General features: G+C 39.0%; 1 protein-coding gene across 1 annotated transcript in view; it reads right to left on the bottom strand.

Moving 5' to 3' along the window:
• LOC311632025 (ubiquitin-conjugating enzyme E2 E2) overlaps positions 1-24,515 on the bottom strand; it is a 208,515-nt gene extending 184,000 nt beyond the window's left edge. Inside the window, exons 1-3 of the mRNA XM_084902981.1 lie at positions 24,258-24,515; positions 17,839-18,022; positions 8,354-8,404 (exon numbers count right to left, since the gene is read on the bottom strand). Coding sequence (XP_084759107.1) covers positions 8,354-8,404; positions 17,839-18,014 — 227 coding nt within the window. The 5' untranslated portion in view covers positions 18,015-18,022; positions 24,258-24,515. The remainder of the gene's footprint in view (positions 1-8,353; positions 8,405-17,838; positions 18,023-24,257) is intronic.
• Positions 24,516-25,416: the final 901 nt, after the last annotated feature.

Raw genomic sequence — 25,416 nt, 5'->3', positions numbered from 1 at the left:
AGTCAAGGGGCTGCCTGACTCCCAAACCACTACACTTCTGTTTTAGATTCTAGAACACCCTACCCTACCCTGCCAAGCTCGGGCTGGTGCCAGTTCCCTCCTGTAGATCCCCGTTCTCACTGCCAGGCCACCTGGAATCCAAAGACTGCACATGTGGGCTCCATGGGCCTAAAACCAAACGGTAACTGCTTACAGCAGTAAGCAGTTTGCCACTCTTCAGAAACTTCGCTAACTTCAGGCAAGGGTTTCCTCCCGCACGTGCAGCTGAATGTCACCTTCTTCCAGTTCATCATTTGCATGCAGGTCTCAGATCGGTAGGCTCTGATGCATTAGGCCACAGAATTTCACCCTCGCCTACCGATATGACAGCTATGTTTTAATAATATTGGAGAAAAGTTTTAAAATTAATGTCTCTTAATCAGCAAAATCATAAACGAAATAAAGTCCACGTGTATATGTGAAGAACAGTGGTAGTTTCTGTAAAACTGTGAATTTTCTTCTAATTCTAAGATTTCTTGGGTCATGGAACACTTATGTAGAAGAAACACATCCCAAATAAACCATAAGGATGCAAACAATGTTTTTGGTTTTTTTTCCTAGACCAAAGGGCAAAGGAGGAAACCAGGAAATTTCCAGTTTGTTACATAGTTTGATAGACGTGAAGGCATGTGTAACTGTCCAAATGAACATTCAAACGATTTGCATTAGATAATTAACTTAATTTATGTTAATGTGATTAACAGTAATATTTATATTTTTCAACTAAATCAGATAAGTGGGATCTATAAAATAATATTTAATAATCTGGGACCTATCAAATTGATGGCTATTAACTTATGTGTCTAAAGCCCACCACACCAGGCTCTGATTTCCTCATGTCATTCATGTAACATCCTTTTCTTATAAATTTAGAAGTTGTAAGTATAGAAGGAAATAAAAGTCTCATAAATTCAGACATAGAACTGATAACAAACAGGCTGCTTTAAATTGTCAGGCCATTAAACCATATAAATTATGTACCCCGGGCTCCTAAAGAGCAAAGAAAAAGAGGAAAAATGAGTCATAATCCATGGGTAAAGAGGACAAAGCTGTTAAAATATATATCACTTGTCTAGGGTCCAGCTGCTGGAGAAAAGCATTCTAGTACAACCTCGCATCTGGCATCTAAAATCCTCTGAAATAGCAAACAGGTTCATTTTAATTCTCCAGAGAAGGGGCACGTATTCCCTCCTGACGCCGCCCATTATTTCTCTGGACAGTTCTGACTGAAGGTGAAGCCTTTATATCAAGAAGAAAATGACCTCCTTCTAATTTAACACAGCAGTGCTAGTTCTACTCCCTGAAATCACACAGGATGAAATCAATCTCTCTTCCATTCTATGGCTCTGAAAACAGTAAAACACAGCTATTATGGCCCCCTCACTTCTCCAGATAAAATAACTCCAATTCCTTTCAAATGTACTTCACTGTCACAAATAACAATTCCCAATTTTCCTAGATTAGTTGTATCTAAATTTCCTAAGTGTATAAAATGTACCCATTCTATGAAATTAGCAACACACTGAACTAGCAGAACTGAATGCTAGTTCTGGCTTTGTCATAAAACTATATGTCTTGGGAAAACACCATTTTTCTGCGCTAAAGAGAGTGCCAGTTCGTAAGTTTTCCACTTTCAATATTCTATGAGTCTATCTAAAAACAATGATTTGCAATATTGCTTTAATTTTGTTAAGAAGTTTAAAAAAATACTTCATAATATTAATGAGGATCTTCTACACTCTAAAAAAGAATGGTACTTAAGAGTCCCTGACTTTTAGATAATCCTGGTTGGTGGGAAGTGAGTGAGGAGAAAAACAAGTATTTGTCTTATATTCAATAGTGCTATGATTCTTAAATAACTACAAGCACCATGTTAAAAGACCGAAATGACCTAGCAGTTTACTCTTACCCCAAATTAAAATTAAGCACCAATTTAAGCTTGATAAGTTATTATTTTTCTAGATATGTGCTATGCAATACAGTAGTTACTAGTCACATATGGCTACCTAAATTAAAATTAAGTAAAATTCAAAATTCAAAATTCATTAACTCAGTTGGACTAGCCTCCTTTCAAGTACAAAATAACCACAAATGGCTCGTAGTTGCATTGGACAACAAATAGAACACTTTGATTATAACAGAAAGTTCTCCTGGGGCAGTGCCATTCCAGATTGATTCACCTATATCTTGCAAGTGGAAGAAAGCACAGCAAAGACTCAAAACACTTGGGCTCTAACGTCTGAAACATCAATGTTAAAATCTTAGTTCTGCTACCTACTTTCTATGTGACATTGGACAAGTTACTGAATCTCTATAAGCCTGTCTTCCCACCTATAACATTCTATACTGTCTAAAACTAGTCTTTACCTCAATGATAGCCATGAAGATAAAATGAGATAATGCTGGTAAAGCACTCAAACACTGAAAGCTTTCATAGCTGTTAGCTCCCTAGCATAATTAACTACTTATTCATAGATGTATTGAACATCAACTGAATACTTGGATTTGAAATATAGAGATTAAAGAAAGAGCTCTCACCCACTGGGTAAAATAGAAAAAAAAAATGGTTGTAATATGAAGCAGCAGGACAACTGAAAACAGTGTGGTGTGGGACAGAAGGAGCAGTAGGCTTTAGTGAACAGCAAGTGCCACAGCAGAAGTCTTAGCTTAGTATGAGGGCTCTGGCTCTCCTTTTGGTGATTTCAAATTATTATTAGGCTTCATCTTCCATTAGAAGTGAGAGTGGAAAGAGAGTCTACCTGCTACGTAATGGAACAGAGAATCAATTTCAGCTTATGGCTCTGCCTGATTCTATTATACACTTTAGAATAACATGCTGCTTCTGCACAAATATGGATTTAGATATATCTTTAAAAGCACCCCATTAAGTCCCTAAAGTATGGAGACATTCTAAATAAACAGTTCTAAATGAATTTTTACAGAAAACATAGTCAAAAAGCAAACTCTGATGACATAAACTTAAAAATCAAAATTTGTATTGTTTTCAAAATAAAATATACTAACAAAAATAGTTTTACTTGTTATGTCCTATAATGCTTAGTTGATAAAAGATATTTAAGTCAATAAATGTAATAATCACTACAAAAATATGCTATGGATATGCCTAAAAATACAGTTTTCAGGACATCACAAAAGAAGGGAGGAAAATGAGAACATAATTTTGAAACTCTGAAATGCCAATGAAACATATGATTTTTTATTTTATTTTTTCTTAATTGAATCACAAATGTAATTTTGAGTTAATTTCTCTAGCTACTCACATATGTGGGGGGGGAGGGGGGGAAACGAATGCCCATATAAAACCTATAAAAAAATGTTCACAGCGTTATTCATAATCGCCAAAGAGTGAAAACCTAAATGTCCATAAACAGATGAATGGGTGAGTAAAATACAGTATATTCATACAATAGGATATTATATAAGTAAAAAGAAATAAAACACTGATGCATGTTATACATGCATGAACCTTGAAAAACATTATGCTTTGTGAAAGAAGCCAGTCACAAAAGACCACATATTGCATGATTCCATTTATAATGAAATGTCCAGAAGAGACAGAAAGTAGTGGAAGGCTGCTCAGGGCTGGGTAGTGGGAGAGTTGGGAGGAAACGAGGAATCAGTAATTACTGAGAGACACAGTGTATCTTTTTGGGGTGATAAACACATTGTAAAATTGATTATGATGGTTACACAACTCTGTGAACATTCTAAAAAAAAAAAAAAAAAAAAGCCACTGAATTTTACACTTTACATCTCAATAAAGCTATTTCAATAATTTTAAGAAGTAAATCAGAGCCTGTGTTCAATGAATTGTAGATCACTGAAACATAGCAATAAAAAGTGAAAACTGCTAGTAAAACTGAACTACATCCTCTGTTTTAGTATTTCCTCCCTTTACTTGCTCAAGTACTAAATAAAAAATCAAAACCCACACCAATGATTTTATTGTAGTCTCTACTTTCAAAAAGTAGTAACAATCTCTGTCCCATTTGCATGCTCATAAAACTAATACAAAATATACAAGGGGCAGCAATTCCACCTGTTAGAGCTCCGTAAAGGTGCAGCATGACTTTCACCCACTCAAGCCAGCTAAGCTAAGTAGCTAGTAAGCCATGCTAACCAACAGCTCAGCACCTCCAACTCTGCTGGTAATATGAAAACATTTATGAATCTACAGAGTCCTCAAAACAGAGCCCTTGCAAATCTTATGGGCCAATTATGTTATCAATGGTAAGAGCTGAGGCCAAGCAAATATATCCACTATTTATAGGAAATACTTAAGTATAAAACCAAATTTCACCCAAATTATCTATAATTTTCTATGTGTATGGCTCTACAGATGAATAAAACTTTTTCTTAGATGTATCATAAAGTTTGGTTTACAAACATCTCTACATTGTAATTTTTTAATTTTTTAAAACATATTTTTACTGATTTCAGAGAAGAAGGGAGAGAGAGATAGAAACATCAATGATAAGAATCATTGATTCGCTGCCTCCTGCACACCCCCCTACTAGAGAATTGAGCCTGAAATCCAGGCATATGTCCTGGACTGGGATCGAACCTGGGACCCTTTAGTCCATAGGCTGTCACTCTATTCACTGAGCCAAACCAGCCAGGGCATTGTAATTTTTTAAAAACTCATAATTAAACTCAGCTTTATTATAAAAAACTATATTTCATTTTTACCCCAAAGACACAACAACAACAAAAACCCTGAAAGATGTACAGGCATGTGTTTCCTATACAAACAAATAATTCAATCTATTAGCAAAGTAGGATACTTTTTTAAAATAATGGTCAGGTTTCTTCAAAACCTGAAAAAGAATTAAACAATAACTTCCTCTAAAAATGTCTTATTATTACCTACCTAAACTGACTGATATAATTCAGGGAGATTTTATATCCACAACAAGTTCAATACTTCAACACATGCTTGTTAGTTCTTTCAATGTGATTACAACAATTGCTTAACTGGGCATCATGTAAGAGGTGCACCAAAATTCAGAAGTCCCATCTCGGACCTGCCATACACACAGAACTGGGCTGTTCTAGTCTGTTAAGGTTCCAGAAAATAACACTAAGCCACACTTTAAGTGGAATGTGACACCCACCCTCTCCCACTGAGACAACTGATAAAAATCCTCCTCCACTCCAATTGCCTAAACAGCTAAACCCACAGATGTCCCCTCACAAATAATCTTTTACAAAGATTTACAATGAAAAAATAAATCCCCAAATTTAAGATGACACTGTAAACTTTTCTTTATCTGTGATAGCAAGATTGCCATTACCGAAGGAACCAAAAGGATTTGAGGGGCATACCAGGTAAGACAAAAAGGGAGGACTAGGGGAATGGAATTTTGACTCCTTCTATGAGATAGATAGCTTTAATTTACTAAACTTTTAGAAATTAAGTCATTATAACCATTAGGTCAGGTATGCATTCAGCACAGAACTTTAAAAATATCAACTACAAAAGCACTGTTAAACTTTATGCCAAAAATGAAACAAACCAAAAGTATGCTATATATAACTTCTCTTCCTGAAGATAGTAACCACATTCTCAATGAAATACAGATAGGCAGATTTACTATAAACCACAATCAAATATTTGACACCAAGTAATACAAAAACCACAGTAATCCACTTAACAAACACACTGAACACATCTGTATCAAGTAGCACAAGCACATAGAGAATGTAGAACTAAACACATTTACCAATCAGCAACAGCATAGAGGATCCTTTATTTGCCAAAGGGGAGCACCACATACATGAAGGTGGTGGACAGGATGATCTTTACCTCTGCTTGATTCAGTCTAATCAACTACTTTGGATCAATAAATGGAGCCAAAGCCACTGCACCATAAACTTCAGCCTCACTTCTAAAGCAAACTTATTGGTATCCAATCTTCATACCATTAAGTGGATTTCCTTGCAAAGTCCCATAAGCAAACAGATTAATCAAAGTAGATACAGACACACCTCATTTTATATTGCTTCACTTTACTGAGCGTCACAGACATGCCTTTTACAAATTGAAGGCAAGACCTTCTACCAGCAAAAGATTATTACTTGCTTTATTGTGACACTCCCTTTATTACCGTGGTCTGCAACAGAACCCACATTATCTTCAAAGTATGCCTGTACCATTCAATGATGTATATGACAATTATATCTCAATAAAACTGGGAGAGGGGGAAATACAACTAAATGGGTATCTTTCCTGAAACTGTTTGAAGAGCTTATTATGTATAACTTCACATTTAAAAACGCTGTTTATAAAAAGCTTATGTAACCAGTAATGATATCATTAACTAAAAAGGCTCAATGAAAAAGTAAATCTCCAAATTTAAGATGACTCTGTAAACTTTTCTTTTTACTTTAAATAGAACCATGGTTTAATTATTTTATTTAAATAATAACCATTATGAAATTTCTTTCCTCAGACTTAAGTTTCAGGCATGTTTACAATATGTTGGTTTAATCAAAGTTAAATTATTATCTGTAACAAATCAGGGCTAAGTTAGAGTAATGTATTCAATATTAGAAAATGATATATCTGATAGCAAAGTTGCAGTCTAACCATCACATAATATATTGTGTGGATTTCATTTATCAAAAATAAGTCTTTAACAAGCTCATTTAAACAAAGTAGTTTATTTTGCCAATAATCTGTTGTCGAAATTTAAGCAGGTCATAAGTTGCCTATCAAAATCTATTGTTTGTAAAAAGGTTACAAAAATAATATATGTGGTAAAACACAGCTTATTTAAAAACAAAAATTCAAACAAGTAAAGCAAATGCCATCCTAAGAAATGAGATTTTAGGTTTCTTCTGAAATCCATTTACATGAATTGACCACCAAAGCCTAAATAATGATCTGTCAATCTGAAATAGCTTTGCTGTAACATGTCTTAAATGTGACAACCGTCTTAATTGTTCAATGATCTTACCTAACAAAGAAACATGTTCTATTAAGTGAAACATTCTTTGAACATGGTTGCAAGTTTATATACTGTATACGACTCTCATGTAAAGAACCAAATTAAATTCATCACCAACGTAATAAGCCATAATAGAATTTTTCCTACACAAAACAGTTGTCCACTAGCCAAACTATCAATATAGCCATCTGCAAAATTTTCCATTTCATTAATATCTATAGTTTCTATCTTTACTTTCACATAAAAATAAGACCAGTGAAATCGGCAATCAGACCAAATTCTACTGCAGTCAATACTGGAAACACTTTCCTGTAATCTACCCTCTCACCTTCAATCCACAAGACTACCTACCAATTTAAACTATAAAAACTCTGTGTTGGCCTGGTTCCAACACTGACCTCAGATCACACAGCAAGAAATGTCTTACAATAGCCAAACAGCCATCTTCCAACTACTGCACCAGACTGAAGATACAGCGTAAAGTTGGAGGTTATTTTTCTCCTCTTCCTCTGTGTACCTGTGAATCATTAATCATTTCCAGGCAAGGACTTGTACTTCCTATAAATAAATTCTGACCAGAAAATTGATGACATGTGGTCAGAAAGGAGAGTGTTTTAAATTTAACATCATTGCTTCAGATCACCCATTCTTACTTAGTCACAACTGATGACTATAAGAAATAATGTAGCCAAAACCGGTTTGGCTCAGTGGTAGAGCATTGGTTTGTGGTCTGAGAGATCCCAGATTCGATTCCGGTCAAGGGCATGTACCTTGGTTGTGGGCACATCCCCGGTAGGGGGTGTGCAAGAGGCAGCTGGTCGATGTTTCTGTCTCATCGACGTTTCTAGCTCTCTATCTCTCTCTCCCTTCCTCTCTGTGAAAAATCAATAAAATAAAAAAAAATAAAAAAAAAGAAATAATGTAAACCAGGAAAAACGGTTTAATGTTTTGCCATTTTAAAAAATCAATTTCCAACAAGGTAACAACTGAATAATTATCAAACCGCAAATATTTTAGTTACACTATTATTCTATCATTAAAGAAATCATTTAAGGCTCCAACACCTCTTCAAGTAAAATATAATTGTATTTGTTACCCTATAATTTCATTATCTTATTGTTATTGCATTATGCTTTTTGGCAACTCCATTCTACCACTACAGACATACTTGCTGAATATTCCATTCATGACAGAAATAATAACCACCACTGTCTTCCACAGTCACTTAAATCCAAACCCACTGTTTTTACTAATAATAAGAATGCAATATTTGCACATCAGACCAACAGTTCAATGATAACTCTGCAAAAGGAGAGAATAAATAAAAATCTACAAGTACTTACCTACAGTTGGGAGGAGGATCCAACGTAATTTCTGCAAGTTCCTTCTGAATTCTTTAAAATAAAGACAAAAATGTTATGTTAAAATGTCTTTACTCTTTTAACATGTCATTAAAAATATTATACTTTTACACTAAGATTTTCATTTGTATGTTTTTAATTTGAAATAATACTACTGTATAAATCATTATATACAATAACAAAACAGGACAAATTTCTACCAGTTTTGACAATGCACCTACAAAAGGGTAACAAGACTGGCCACTATCTCTTCATGCAGCCTGTGGAAAGCAGCACTGTGACTTAAAATGTCTTCAAACCACTGAACTGATAACACTAACCAAATGTTCTAGCTTAAATTGGAAACTTGTGCCGTATTATATATATAAGGGTCATTCCAGCTTCTGATTTGTACTAGAACATTCCCATGTAGGTTGAAAAGATGATCAGATTAAACTGAATCCGACCATCCTGGTTGATCCAATCAATTGAAGAAACGATGATCAGGATCACATTTCAACACCTGCAACTACTATCAAAATACATATGGTATACCTCTCGGAAGCACGTAGGTTGGAACAGGTTGAGTGAGGCTTTCAAGTTTGGGACTACTCAATCTTCTGCTAGAACTATCCTACTAATATGTGAGCCTTCATTTTAATGTCACTGCATGTACTTCATGCAAGAAAAACAGTGAACTTTTTTAAAAACTGTTATTTTCTTAGATTTTTTAAGTGTACCTAACCCCTATATACATATACAAAGGCTAACAGTGCTATATTTAACAAGCTCTCAACTATTACTCATGCATTATTAAACGTAGGCTTTATTAAACCAAATACAAAAAAAAAAATTCTCAGAAGCATTTCTTCTTCTTTGTCCTGTTTTTTAAGTATGATTCACTACTGCTGGATGCTTGCTGTCTGGTAATTACTGTGATAGTATATGGGATGATAGATGACTCCAGTGCCTTAAAAAACAAAAATGTGAACAAAAACATTTACTCTCAATTTCATTCTACATATTTTTCAAGACAAAGAAAATGGAGCTACCAAAATAGATTTGACTCCTCCAAGAGGACTGGCACCAACTCCCTAAAGAAATCGCATGCTGCTAATATAATTTTCACTTCTCTAAGCCATGTGATTCGATGTTGGGAAGGCATTATAAAGTAGAGCAAGACTGATAAATTAAAAGTCAAAACATTTTTCATTTTAATCCTGCCATGCCATTAATTGAGAGTTCTTTGAGGGGAGAGGGGAAACTGCTCAAACTGCTCTCTCTTTCTCAGCCTCAGTTTTCTGTCCTATAAAATGAAGAAGTTCTCCAGGACAAATTGCATGATCTTTATTATTTTTAAAACATTATTTTTGCCCTGGCTGGTTTGGTTCAGTGGATAGAGCGTCAGCCTGCTAACTGAAGGGTTCTGGGTTCGATTCTGGTCAAGAGTACATGCCAGGGGTTGTGGGCTCCATCCCCAGTTGGGGGTGAGTGGGTGTGTGCAGGAGGCAGCTGATCAATAATTCTCATTCATCATTGATGTTTCCACCTCTCTCTCTCCCTCTCCCTTTCTCTCTGAAATCAATAAAAATATATTTTTAAAAAACATAATTTTCTCCTAATATGGATTCTATGATGTATTTACATGCACATAAAGCACAAATTGCCCACGATTAAACAAGCAACATCTCAAATATCTGATACAGGAGAACACACAAGCTTATACAACAATGGGTAAGTCCAGGTTAAAGACAGGAAACTGAGCACACACACATTTACCTCCCACTACTTCAGGACCACGCCTGGTAAAAGGAGATACAGAAAGTGAAAAAAAGAACAATCAGCAAAAAAATAAGGGGGAGATCAACAATAAATGAGAAATGTCAATGTATTTCTGGAAGACAAAGTGGATGGTGTAAATTAAACAGGTTGAGATGGCAAGAGGGGGCTGTGGAGTGCATGAAGATATACTAAAGAGACATTATTCAAAGGGAAAAAAGACAGAAATCTCAGAAGAAAAACACCTCTGTAAGAAAATCACAGATCAAATATAAAGCTATCTAAAATGTAAAATAAGTTTAATTAAGTAATAGGTGTTAAGGGAAGGGGGGAGGTTTTATATATTTTGCTTAAATGTTATGACTCACTGGGTAACCTAGATATCATGGCATTGGCCATGTAGGAAATCTAATCCTAATATTCTGTTTGATCTGGCACTGAATATTTAGTTATAATAAATGTTCAGACAATTTATTGGTCTTTTACTATAGATAAAGCACAGAAGATGGGTTGTAATTGCACTATACAATGTAATTGTGACTAACCTTGATAATGTAAAATTAAGTATAGTTAATAGAAACCAGTTAAAAGTGGATGGAGGATGGATGTGAGTAGATGGAAAGAAGAACAGATATTAATATTCCCAAAGTAGGAAACCAAGAAATTGTTGAAATTTGAAGGAATAAGAAACAGTGACTATCTTAAACTAGGAGGAGTGAAAAGGAAGGAGGAATAGGTAAACAAGCTACATCCTCAAATTTCATAGCAAGGAGTCAAAACGTATTATTCATGTTAACAATTCAACAGATAGATATAAGTGTATTTTTAGATTTCTGCAGAAAACTAACAGAAAAATTACACCCAGAGACAGCTAAAAAGAGTTTGCTTCAAGGAAATAAAATTAGGATAGAAGGGTGTTTGGACAGAAAACTGTTGCTTTCCATTAAAAATGTCTCTGTAATATTTAATTTGTTACCAGAAACATGAATTACTGTTACAATTTGTTTTTAAACTAAGAGGAACAAAAGAATAGGCATTCAAAAGAGCATGTCAAAGGAAACTATTTGTAACATAAAAGAACTTCTTTGGGAATTTTCAAATAACTCATCTTGCTTTATGCTTGCATTGTCCCTTTTAGTTTAGAAAAATTGATATAATTTTCTGCCATAGAATCCTATTTTGGAACTTGAACCCCTCCAGACTCTATAATTCCAAATCTAATTATTTAATACAAAAAGCAATTAACTGATAAACTTGACAACTCTGAGCAATGAGATAATATATTATACCTAAAAATGGTTGTATTTCTCTTGACAAAAAAAAAAAAATTATACTAAGAATTGCTATGTAAATGGTTGCAAGATGTCCTGCTGTTTTCAACGACAGCAATTCAATTCTATCTCAAAAGTTGTGATTATAGTATATAATAAGTTTCTCAGTCTTGACATTCAGGGGTAAAGAAGGTAGCTATTTTAGGCATTGTCCGTTAGAGTGAGGAAAAATGAAAAAGTATCAATAATTCACACTTATAGTGTACCTTTCACATGATGATCTTAGACCATTAAAAGTGAATTAATCTCACAGAATTCTCTAAGTATTACTGGTTTATCAGTCCACATTTAACAGATAAGGAAACTAAGGGTAGTTATTATAAGCTGCTAAGATGAAAGGCAATCATCTTCTTAAATCAAACAAACAAAAAGACCTCTCTCTTAACGAACTTTTAGGACAAAATTATTTCTTTAGATGTAAATCAACTAACTAGACAATTGCCTAAATTTCTCATTTCCACCTGGCAGTGCCACTTATATGGTTATTACGATACAGAATTCGGCAACTGCACGTAGTTTCTGAAAAAAGTCAGAAGCAAAATACAGACTAAATTTCAGTGTCTAAGATTTCACCTAAAACGTGAACTACTCCAGGTATCATAAAAGTACTGCTTGTGAATGTCATTGCTAAAAAAGAAGGGGGAGTGGACAGTGACAGGGAAATAACAATCTTAATTCATTGAGACTTAATTGAAGAATAGATAACAATACTAGTGGCCCGGTGCACGGACTCATGCCCATTAAAAGGAAAATAATTAGAAGGTGGGTGGCTGAGTGGGAGTGGGCAAGACGGGCTGGACATGCCCTGAAGCCAACCTCCCCAGGTTCCTCTCCTGCAGGGCGCCACCAGCTCTAAGGGCATCTGCAGACTGAGTGTGGACCCTCTGGCAGGTGGGGATCCCTTAGCCTGGCCTCTGGGGATCAGGTTGAAACTGGCTCTCCGACATCCCCAAGGAGTCCTGGAGTGCGAGAGGGCACTCTGCAAAGTTGCTGACATACAGGGTGTGGAACGCAAACGCAAGTGTGAGGTAAATCAAATTCAGGACAACAGTGCCCCAGCAACAACATAACCCATTGCCAAGGTGGAATCCTGCAGGCTCTGGGAAGAATCAGGCCCTCTCCTCTCTGGTTCTGGGGTGCACCAGCAGCTCCTGAATTGAGCATTTGCCCCCTGGTGGTCAGTGGTGTCATACCTAACAGACAGTAGGACAGTTGCTTAGTCTTTTATATATATATATATATAGATTATACAAAATGGAGACAATATGAAGTACTCATTTTAACACCAACATAATAGACTAATAGTTCAGAAAAATTAAGCAGTGCAGATGTAGTGACATGTTTAAAACACACATATTTTAGGTTAAAATATTTTCAATAACTCATTCAGGGCCAAGTAGAACATGTGGACCTGGGGATTTTTACAAAGGTGATTTTTTTGACAGTTAAACAAAACAAAAAACACCCTTCCCACCCAGATGACTTTCTATATTCCCCTACAGACTGCATTCTCAGTCCCTTGAGAACCCCTATTCTGACCAATTGAATCAACTAGTCAAAGCTTCCAAAATGAACTTACTCTCAAGAAGAAAACATCATGCAACTAATTACTAAAAATTTTTAAATATCATAGGAGCATCTGAATTAACCTAGAAAACACAGAGCCATTGCAAATAATAAACCTGGAGTTGAATCCTGAATGGTGACACAGTAGACACCCCCATTATCCAAATGGGATACTGTCTAAGAACCCCAGTGGATGGATGCCTGAAACTTCAGGTTGTACAGAAGTGTAGATGTACTAAGTTTTTTTCCTATACATATATACCTATGATAAAGTTTAATTTATAAATTAGGCAATTTCATAGGTAGAAGAGTAGTTCTTATCACAGATCTTAACAACTTCAGCATATGATTTTTTTTCTTAAGTTGAAAATTTTCACCTTTTCACTTACAGTAACACTTTATGGCTTATCTTTGGCATATTTGGAATTGCCAGCATCACTGCTCTTGCACTGTGAAGCCATTATTAAGAAAAATAAGGGTAACTTGAACACAAGCACTGGGATACCACAACAGTCTATCTGATAACCTAGATGGCCACTAAGTGACCAAAGAACAGGTAGACAAAGGGATGATAAAGTCCCAAATGGGAGTCAGATTTCATTGTATTACTCAGAACAGAGTGCAATTTACAACTTGTGAATTACTTCTGAAAATTTCCAATTGCTATTTCAGACTGTGGTTGACTTCAGGTAACTGAAACTGCAGGAAGAGAAACCACAAACAAGAGGAAACTACTGTATATACAGGTGACCTCTGAACAACACTGGGGTTAGGGGCACCAACCACCTCACAGTCAAAAATCCATGTGTAACTTTTAACTCCCCCAAAATTTAACTAACCTCCATTGGTATCATAAAAGATTGGTTCCAGGACCACTCTCATATCAAAATGAAAGAAAAAAATATTTTTATTGATTTCAGAGGGGGAGAGAGAAAGAGAAAGAGAAAGAGAAAGAGAGAGAGAGAAAGAGAGAAAGAGAGAGAGAGAGAGAGAGAGAGAGAGAGAGAGAGAGAGAGAGAGAGAGAGAGAGAGAAACATCAATGATGAGACTCATTGATCGGCTGCCTCCAGCACAACCCCAATAGGAATCGAGCCCGGAACCCGGGTATGTGCCCTAACAGGAAATTGAACTGTGACCTTCTGGGTTCATAGGTTGACAACCCCGGAGCCACGCTGACCAGGCAAGACCATTGATTTTTAAGACACTCTCAATTAAATGATTGTGTACATCAACTGTAAGGTGCATCCTGATTTCAGAAACATTAATAAGTTTTAAATGTACATTTAAAATCAAGAAAATACAATAATTAGAAAAATATGTCTATAAAGAATACTACTTCATTCTCATGTGGAAAACAAACTCAGATCAGCCCATATAATAAAAGTTCACACGGAATACACTAAAATCCACCTTGCAACCTAACTAAAATTTACAGCCTAAAACCAAGTATCATTCTTAGAACAGTATTATATTGTGTCCAATACAATCTCAATGTCTAGTCTGAACAAAGTTAATCTGGAATAAATATGATTTAAAATTCACATTTACAGATGTGTCAATACGTAAAAGAAGTAGTACAATCAATTCAATAAAGAGATCAAAGCAGATGTTTTATGATATTGATGAAACAATTTAATATCATCAAAACTTGTCACCGCAGACATACATAGTCCCACTACATACCTGCAAATATAACAAGAGTGATACAGACATGTTTCTACACCAAATTATTAATTTTACAAATACAGTACATTTCATGCAATTGAGCACTGTTGTACTAAGTACTTTTCTTGAGTTACTATAAAATGTATATAATTATAGCATCTGAGTGTTTCTAGTTTAACAACAGCATTAAGTTTATCATTTTCCTAAGGTTTATCAAATGGACTTAAAAATGTTATTATTGCTGGCACAAAGTCTATAAATGACAGGATCAGTATATGACACCTTACTACATACCAAATAAATGTTTTATCACATTCAGTCCTCACAACAGCCCTATGACGATGGTGTATTGTGTCCATTTTACAGAAGAGGAAACTGAGGCTTAGAAATGTTAAATTATGTCTCTAAGATCACAGGGCTACTAAATGCCAGAACCTAGACTCAAACCCAGATCCTATCTCTAGAGTCCAAGCTCTGCACTGCTTCTGATTATCTGTCTTTCATAAAATGACACTAACTAAAAAAGAATTCTCATCTGAATAAAAATCAATTATCAATAATAAAATATAAATTAGAATTTCATTTTGAAATGACTGCTAATTTTGAATCTTCTGAACACATTAGGACCCAGTTCCTAATATCCATGGTCATTCCAATCCCTACAATAAATTCAAAGGTCTAAGGCAACCAGTAAATAAATATTGTGACCCTACTATACCAGGCCTGTGAACACAATAGTGAATTATAAAGATGTAGGACCCTATCCTCATGATTCCCAATTTCTTTCTCAGGTCTTAGAACTTAAACAGAGGAAAAAATAATAACTTCACTACCAACTAAACTGGGGAAAAGGGAAGAATTAAGCTTTTTTTTTTTTCTTACTTAAAAAATTAATAGTGAAGCAGCATTTTTATATTTAAAAAAAATGGTAAATTACTTAGTTATTCACCATAAACTACCCAGAGACCACCTAGAGGAAGGTAATGAATCAAATTTGAAAATTACAGATTCATAAGAATGAAATTGCCAATGGATTCTTTCAGCCAAGAAGCAACTCAAAAAATATATGTGTCCTGGTCGGGTGGCTCAGTTGGTTGGAGCATCATCCTGTACACCAAAAGGTTCCGATTCAACTTCTGTTCAGGGCACATTCCAGGTTTCGGGTTCAGTGCCCAATCAGGGAGTTTATGGGAGACAACTGATCTATGTTTGATCTATGTTTCTCTCTCACATGAATTTTTCTCTTTCTCTTCCCCTCTCTCATTCTCTCCCTTCCTCTCTCTAAAATCAATAAGCATATCCTCTAGTGAGGATAAAAACAATTATATGTATTACTTTCACCAATGTAAAAATACCAATTTTTATTACATGATAATCAGATACACACACACCATTTTATCCCCTATTTAAAGGGTAGGAGGAGAAAAACTAGGTTTCAATATATAATCTACACTTTGTACACACTGTAATAAAATGAAGTAAAAGATGACCCATGTACTTGAAAAATCTCACGTAATCTTCACTTTCACACATTATACAGTTTACTCTCTTTCCTAAGCAGAATTTGGTATTTGCTACAACACCCAAGAAATATGATTTCTGAGGTATTTTGTGGTGGTGCTGCCAGCCAAGGGAAAAGGCAGGGCCTCATGAACACCGACAGGCGTCTTTGCCGACTAGCACTCCTGGGCAAGCAGAGCACAGACCTGGTAGAAGCCCTGTCCAGATCCTGCAGCCCCTCCTCTCCCTTTTCTGACAAGCTGAAGAGGCCTGTAAAAACCCTCACTAGAAGCTGAGGACTGGATTACAGTTTCCTCATTTATGCAGGGCCTCAATCTGTTCTTGAATATCTCTTACCCACCCTCCCCCAAACTCCTTTCTCTCATCTAATTTTCACATTTTCTCCACTCCCACCTTTCTAATCCATCCTAATTCCACCCCCTATTTCCCAGTAGCAGGTCATTTTGTGTTGTGGCCAAGTAGCAGAGGGGTAGGGTCAGCCAACTGAAGCTCTCTGGACTTGTGGTGTGATAGCAAAAATAAACTGAACCCTTTCCCCTACACTAGCAAGTTCTAGTATAGAGGTTTAAAGTTCAAGTCTGACTTTCACACAACTCCTTCAACAGAGGTCAGGAATCAGCAATACACTTCTGGGAAGGGAAAACTGACCACCCTGGTCCGTGGAATGCTGACCCCTCACCATCACTCCAACTTCTCTCCCTAAAATGGTCATGTTCCACCAGGAGGCCTGAGAAGGCTCTTCCCAATCCTGAGGATTGACTAGGCCAGAGGGAAACAAGGTCTATTAGAGCATAATGGTTTTTGATCTTTGGGAAAGGAGTTACCCCGAATCCATACTCTCCAATAAAATGGGAAGCTATCTTTCAGTATTTTTAGACCGCTTAAAATTTACAGATTAATTTTATATACTAGTATACTTCCTTTTTAGTATGAAAATGTATTAAAACAAAACAAGAATATTAAATCACAGGATCAGAACTCTACTAAATTTAATTCTTCTTTAAACTTTTTTCCAAGAGATATTCCATAATGAAACAGTTGAAAGCAGATTCCATCTGCTGAGTCCACTGACATGCCAATGATCATAAGCAATTGATGTGGCAATAGAGAATCACTCAAATATCTACCTTTCAAGTGTATCTATTTTCAGGAGAAAAAGAAAATCTTTATCAAGACTGACCTACTGCCTAACTTAATGAAACCAAGATGCTTTTGTTGTAAACTCTGGCATTTTCCACTTTATGAACAGAGAGTAGTAGAAAACATACAATCATTCAGTAACTAATAGGTTCCTACTCTCTACTCTGTATTACTGAACAGAATAAAATATTTATGATCTAGTAACTATAAAGCAAACCATCACACTTTTACATGCATTTTCCTGTTTATACTCACCTACATAAACACACACAAATACATTTGCCATGTTATTTCACTGACTTTAAATACCAAAAAGTTTACCTTGCCTATAACTAAAACCATGTAAAAGAAATAATCTTGAAGAAGAAAAATCATGAACTTCATGGTCCACACCCAAAAGTAAAAATGGTTAAGTGCAACAGAAAGACGGAAGTGAAGACAATAAACTGATACTAAAAGTGAAAAGGTTTCAGTGACTAAGGTACCTTTTAGCACTAGTTGACAATTTAGCAGCTGTTTTGCTGGATAGTTTCCCCTCCTTTTTCTTGGGCTGAACTTGTTCTCTTTCTGGTTCCTGCTGAACACTTTCACGTTGGTCTCCATCAGAACTTCCTCCACTAGTGCTGGGACTGTCATCAACTCTTTGGGCCTCAGTGGACATTTTAGATCCTAATTTAAAGAAGCAAAAAGCATTTATTTAGTTGTGGGAAAACTATTAACAAGGTGCCTCGAAAATAGAGAAAAAAATGAGCCTCAAAGTAGAAAAAAGTAAAGCTAATATAAAATGAATAAATTGGTCATTCACAAAACAGCTTTGGGAATTAACAAAACTTTCATCCACTGAATATACTGAGAAATGTTTTATATGTTTTCATATAAAATATATACACAAAATGTTCACAGCAACATTATTCATAGAGCCAAAAAGAGAAAACAATTCAAATGTCTACTAACTGATGAATGAATAAACCAAATGGGATATATTTGCATCATAAAAACTACTCAGCCACATAAAGGAATGAAGCACAGTGTCCACATGCTACAACATGGATGAACTTTGAAAACATATGCTAAGTAAAGGAAGCCAGTCACAAAGGACCCTAAACTGTATGATTCCATCTATATGAATGTCCAGAATAAGCAAATCCACAGAGACAGAAAATTGATGAGTGGAAGCCAGTGACTAAGAGTGAGGGAAGAATGGGGAAGACCTGCTAAAAGATACAAAATTTCCTTTTGTGGTGGTGAAAATGTTCCAAAATTAGAAAATGGTGATCTTGCACAACTGTACATACTCTATAAACCAGAGTTATACATTTTAAAAGGATGAATTTTATAGTATGTGAATTATCTATATATATATATAAAAAGCCAGCGACCGGAACGCTGTAACGACTGAACAACTGGTCGCTACGATGCCCACTTTGGACAGTGAACCTGCCTAATTTGGGGTGGGGCTGGCCAGCCAACCTCCCGCAGCCTCTCCCCCAAGCAAGCCCTGCTGCCAATCAGCCTCTCCCACCAGATCAAGAACAGGGCAGCCAGTCAACCCCTGCATGGGCCCTCCCCCTGACCAGCCCTGCCCCTGACTGGCTCCCCATCCCATCAGCCCCCCAAACCCCTGATTGAGTTCCCCATCTCATCGGCTCACAGCCCTTCTCCCCAGCTGGCCCCAAACTCAATCAGCCCCACATACACCAATCGGGAGCAGGGCCAGCCAGCCAACCACCCACAGTCCCTCCCCACGGCTAGTCCCACCCCCAATCAGCCTCCACCACCCCCCCTGGTCCCTTCCACCAGCCAGTTTTGCCCCCATCACCACTCCCAACTCTGATGAGGGGCAATGCCAGCAGCTACCGCCCACGGCCCCTCCCCTGATTGGCTCCCACACCAATCGGGAGCAAGGCCCACCGGCCAATCACCCACGGCTCCTCCCCTCTGGCTGACACAGCCCTGATTGGGCCCTGATCAGGGCAGGCTGGCCAGCCAACCTCCTGTCATCTCCTCCTCCCAATAGGCCCAGCCCCAATCCGGGCCACCTGGACCCCACCTGTGCACAAATTCGTGCACTGGGCCTCTAGTACTCAATAAAGCTATTACCATAAAAAATAAAAAATAAAAAAAAAATGAGGGCCCATTTTACGCTAGGCTCAGTGCTAGGCAATTTGGTCCCACAAACATGAGGAATTTTATCTAATGGGTACACCAACTTGCTAAATGCTATCAGGTTAGTAAAAAACAGCTACAGGAACAGGAAAATGAGGGACACTTTCCCATCCACATACAATGAACACATGCTCAGGACAGGGCTAAGGTTAAAAGCTTTTCAACTAATAGATGGTTTTCAGTAACCTTTGTGATAACAGAAGAACACAGAGGCCTGCATGATTCTAAATAAAAACTGAACCGTATAATGGTGTCAGCATTGATCCAGCAATATACCAGCAACCATGTTTCACAAGAGATGGAGACTGTATTAAGACACAGAAGGATTCCTTCCCCCCCCCACCCCCCCAGTCTGAATGAAATATCCCTCAAGGCTTTCAAATTCCCTTTGCTCTGAGTTCACGTTCCCCAAGCAGCTCTGATTGCCAACTCAATTTCCTCAGTACCTTGATACGTAAGTAGCTGTTATAATCTAAATAGCAGACATTAAAAAAAAGACTGCAGTAAGTGAAAAGGAATATCCCCTCTCATCTGTCATTCTATCATAATTAATTCCTGAATCTGAATACTAGAATACATCCCTTAAGACCCAACTAGCTTAGAGTGTACTGACAAATCCAAAACTAAACTGACAAAGCTGATGTCTAGACTCTAAAAGGGCCCTGTGCTCACCACATTACTGTCCCTTAATAACCACTTTGAGCACAATATAACTACCTTCTCAAGCTCTCTTCTTTAAAAAGAAACTGAACTACATACCTATAAGAAGTGACCTTACCAACACAAAATGTAGCTTTAAAAATCACAATTAAATGGAACAAATTCCTTTTCAAAAGATACTGTATTTCTCCTAACCAAATTAGGACTTGAAATAAACTATGTTTGATTTGATCAAGGATAATAATTAATATGTAAAGGATGCCTCAAATAAAGCACTGTTTTTTATCGTTATAATTAGTCCAAATGTATAGCTAGTTGCCAATGATGTAAATTCGTCATCATCAAAGATTCAACTTGTAGCTTGCTCTATCAAAGAGATTTCATATTACCGACCTTTAATGGATTGAAATTTTTATGGTAAGACAAACCAAAGAGCATTGCAAGAGAATGGAAAATTCAGGAAGCACAGAGAGGTGAAGAATCCAAAGAAAATATTGAATGCTTTGAATGAGATATCACACAAATGCACCACCACCACCCCTCTCGACTCTCCTACCTCACCCCCCACGCCAAACCAAAATAGGTCTGCCCAAGCAGCTCTGAAACACACTGACAGGGAAATCTGACTGCTTTTCTACCTCGTCTGTAAATGGAGAGCATCAGTCTCCACAGCTGTGACATCTTTTATGAGCACTTAATATGAGACTTTAATCTATTAAAGTCACTTAATAGAATACTGAAATTTTAGATCAGTATGTTTCACGTCTAGCTCTAACAGTCCTAACACATTTCTCACTTTTTTTTCCTTCATTTTTATTTCATCTTAATTCTCATCCTTGGACTCGAGATTGTTCTCAGCTTACTTCTTTCAGTTACAATATATCAGAAGTTTAAAATCTTGTAAGTATGTACATAATAGTAATTAGATAGAGCAGACGTGCATGGAGTCAGAAAGAGAAAAATTCTCAGGGAAAGGCCCTAGGATATGACAAAATGCTACCGGCAATATTTTAAGCAATGTGAAATGAGTGAGAAATCACTTTATACATCTTAAACCAGAAGCAATTCATTACATGATAAATATATGGAAACCTAAATAAAATAAAAGCATTTGTTACTAAAGCTGGAGCTTTGGTTTAATACACTATGCCTAGAGTTTCATTATATTTGTATATTTCATTAGCTATAAAGCTATTGTACATATGCTTAATATTCTTATTTATATGCATTTACACACTAACAATGCCATGTGTATATTATATATAAACTGAAACTCAAATTTCATAAACTGCTCCAGAATAGCAGAGGACTATTAAAAATACTATTTATAATACCCAAGTAGATGTATAACATATAGTTTCAGAAAAAAGAGAAAAAATCCTCCCGCTTTTGACATAAGATACTTATTTCATCCAAATCTTCACCTAGGAATGGTAAATTCATCTGAGGTCACTGATAACCACTACAGAACCTTTTAGAAACAAAGTTTTCATATCTTTATTAAATACTGAGAGCAAGGAAAATTTCTGCTGGTTTTGTTTTTTGAATTACTAATTACAGAAAAAGTGTTTTAAAAAACTACTGCACCATCCAAGCAGCAACTTATTTTTATGAAAACAATAGTCTATAAGCATTTTAATTAGTTATAAGTATAAGGTTGGTGTTTGTCTAGAGTGCAAACGAATAAAAATTCCTGAATTAAAACTCTTTTGCCCTGGCCCAGTAGCTCAGTTGGTTAGGCCTCCTCATCCCCTAAGATTTCAGGTTTCATAGTAGGTCAGAGCCCAGCAAGAATCAACCAATGAATGCATAAATAAGTGGAACAACAAATCGATGTTGCTCTCTCTCAAAAAATCAATCAGTAAATTTTAAAAACTCTTTAAATGTTTTCTAAAAGCATCATTTTAAATTTTTCTTTAAGGTTAGTTCCTATATAGCTACTTTGATCCAAACATCTAATGTAGAGGGAAGATAAATTTAAATTCCAGGTCTATAAATAGAGCTACTGATCAATGATAGTTTTGAAATATTAAGATATTTCAATTTATATTTTTACTTTGGACTTGGTGCAAAACTTGGTTTCTAAACATAAAATAGTAAGGTAGACTTTCTTCAAATATGTGCTAAATTAGTGGTATTGTCCCTTCTTCAACACACAAATTACCTAAACCTGTATTAGCTATGTATCTATGTTGGAATTCAGTCCTGGAAATTAGCAACATAGAGTGAATGAAACTCCTATGTTCCATAAAGATGAAATAATTTGGTTATAAATATTATTGATAACAAAAAAGCAACTAAATTCACTCCATAAATCCGGATTACTGTCCAGATAAAGCCTTATAACTGTATCTTGCAGTATAAAACTGCAAATGCAAGTGTTCCTTGGAGCTTTTGAAACAGGAAAACGCTTAATTTTGTGAGTTGATATCCCTCTATTTGTCTTCCCTACTCACGTTTCTAAACTTTTCTAAAATGTAAAATAATTTATATTACATGCACAACATCTAGCAATATGCAGCTTTTAACTTATGTGTAAAGATACACAGAAAATAATTATGGAACACTGATTTTTTTGAGGAAGATGCTCTATTCTGGGGAAGATGGAGTGGGGTATGACATTATATGAAAACCCTCCATCAAGGGCATCTGCCCATACACCAAGGAGCTTCCAAACTGTCTGAGTAAACAGAAATATTTAGATCCCAAGGTCCAGACTGAATTATCCCCTATTCAAAAACGTACTTTTTAAAGAACCATGGATTTTTTTTTTTTTTTTAAAGTAAGGTAAATAGCAGCACTTGCTTTTGTACTTTTTAAGTAGAAATTGTTGAGTAGACTCTCAAGTATACACGATACAAAACGATGAATCTTGAAACCGTGCAAGAAGAGTCTAACAGCCACGGAGCCTAAGATGATGTCTTTCTAAAGCGGCCTTAATTTCCTTAAGGGAAGATGGATTGGACATTTCTGGTTCGTCGTAAGGGGTTGGGGGGTGGGGGAGAGGGAGGGGGAGAGGAGAGAACCACAAGAAGCTTCGCTTTATCTTCATTAGAAATGGTAAAGGGCAAAAGGATCAAAACATTATGAGAGAAGAGAGGGGGAGAAGAGGGGGTGGGGACGGGTTGGGGGGTGTGCAGAAGGATTCTAGTTTCCAACCAGGCCAGTGGGGGCTGCAGAGAAGAGGGGGGGGGGAGGGAGAGAATGGGCTCCAGCTCCAAAATGTGACAAGCGCTGGGCTTCACAAAAGACCGATACAACACACACTCCACACCAGTGCACACACAACCCCCACCACCACCCCCCCCCCTCGCTCCCACCCCCCAAGGTCCTCCCGGGGCGGCCCTCGGGGGTGCGGCGGCGGCCAGGAGGGACACCATGTGCGGCAATTATGCAATTAGGGGAAAACAGCAGAAGAGCCAGCCGGGCACTTTCCACCGTGACATTTATCCTGTACTTTTTTTCTGCAAAGACTTAGTTCCAGGATGCGGCTGGGAGAGAGGGGAAGGGGCTGCTGGAAGGGTGGCGAAGGATGGGGAACTGAGAACAGAAGAGGGCAGAAGATGGGTAGGGAGGGGGGGGGGGAGCCCAAGGGGGGGGGGGCAGAGGTGGAAGGGAAGGGAAGGAGGGGGGAGGGGTGGAAAGGGCGAGAAACCGGGGCAGGAGGGAGGCTGGAGGGAGGGGGCGCGGGGCATGGGCACGCGGGGGAGCGGGCAGGGAAGGAACTGGGGCGCGATCGGCGCGAGCGGAGAGACCTGCGACGTGGAGGGGAGGTGGGGGGTCGCTCGCCAAAGAGAGGACGCCCAACGGGGGATGGGGGGGGGGGCCCTCCGATGCGACCAGAGCGAATACCTGAGGGGGGGGGGCGCCGCGCTGGTCGCGGGCTCGATCCCAGGCGCGGGGCGGGGGTGGGGGGAGAGAGAGCGCGGCGGAGGCGTGGGGAGGAGGAGGAGAAGGCAGGGGAGGCCCCGAGTCCTGGGGTGTCCCCGCAGACCGTCCAGTCACCGGGAGCCCGCACCACGCACCGGACCGCCCGGCCACGCCTGTCCCCGCCGCGGTCGCGCCCGCCCGGACTCACCCTCCGCGCCGCCGCCGCCGCCAGCCGTCCCAGCTCCTCCGGCTCCCGAGGCCGCTGCCCGCCCGCCCCGCGCTGCCGCGGTGGTCGCCCCCGGAGTCCTGGAAAGTGAAGCCACCGCCGCCTCCGACAGAGCCGCTGCCGCCGCCTCCGCCCGGCCGTCCGCGCGCGCGCCCGCCCGCCAGTGCGCGTGCCCGCGCGCCCGCCCGGGAGAGACCGCGAGAGCGCGAGCCCCACGTCGGCCGCGCCGCGCGCGCGCCTCCCGCCGCCCCCCCACCACGGCCGCCCCGCCCTCCTCTGCCCGGCGCGCGACCGCGAGGGGCGGGGGCAGCGCGTGCGCGTGCGCGGGGGGCGTGGCGAGCGCGCACGCGCGGGGCGGGGGGGGGCGGGGGCGGGGGCGGGGGCGGGGAGGTGGCAGGGAAAAGTAAAGTGACAGCCGAGTCCTGCGGGCGGGCGGGCGGCCGGGGTGGGCGAGGGGCGCCCCACGTACAAGGGCCCGCAGGGGCCGGGAGGGGTGAGGGACACCGAGGCCGACGGGGCGGCTCGAGGGAGGGGACGCGGGGACCTTGACGGGCACGCGCATTAAAGGGAAATGCTGGCGGGGGGAGGGGGGGGGAGTTTTGCACCCCGATCCCCTGCAGCCCGCGGCCGAGCACTGGCCCAGAGTGGCTGCAGGGTCTGACTCTGTGGACACGCTGAGCAGAACTCGGACCCGTGGTGCCCACATGCACCCGAGATGAGAGAAAACTTCGCACCGGCCTGGGAAGTTCGCCCAGGATGAGCCCTCTCTCTCTCTCTGCACCCTGCACTGCACAACACGAAGGTTCCTCTGCCTTTGGCCTGAGCCTGGCCCAGAATGGACCACAGTAGCCATTTAGCCTTAGGATATTGGGGGTGGGGGTGGGGTGGGGAGAGAGAGCACACTAACAGTGCGAATGGAAAGCTGCCTAATGCCCAGTTGAAAAGTATGGGAACAGCAGCAGTTCTGTGGGTGACCCAGAGAATGTTAAGTTTCCCTAGAATCTTCACCCCCAAATAACCATTTAAACACACACACACACACACACACACACACACACACACACACTACCCCTGCATTGCAAACTAAGCTTCCACAAAAGTTCCCGCACCCCAGCTCCCCTTGCCAGCTGAGTGCTATGGC

This window comes from Pipistrellus hanaki (assembly GCF_964339955.1).
Source record: "Pipistrellus hanaki genome assembly, chromosome: 13".
Lineage (NCBI taxonomy): Eukaryota > Metazoa > Chordata > Mammalia > Chiroptera > Vespertilionidae > Pipistrellus > Pipistrellus hanaki.
The sequence above is the reverse complement of the archived record's forward strand: the minus strand, read 5'-3'. Positions and strand labels throughout refer to the sequence as shown.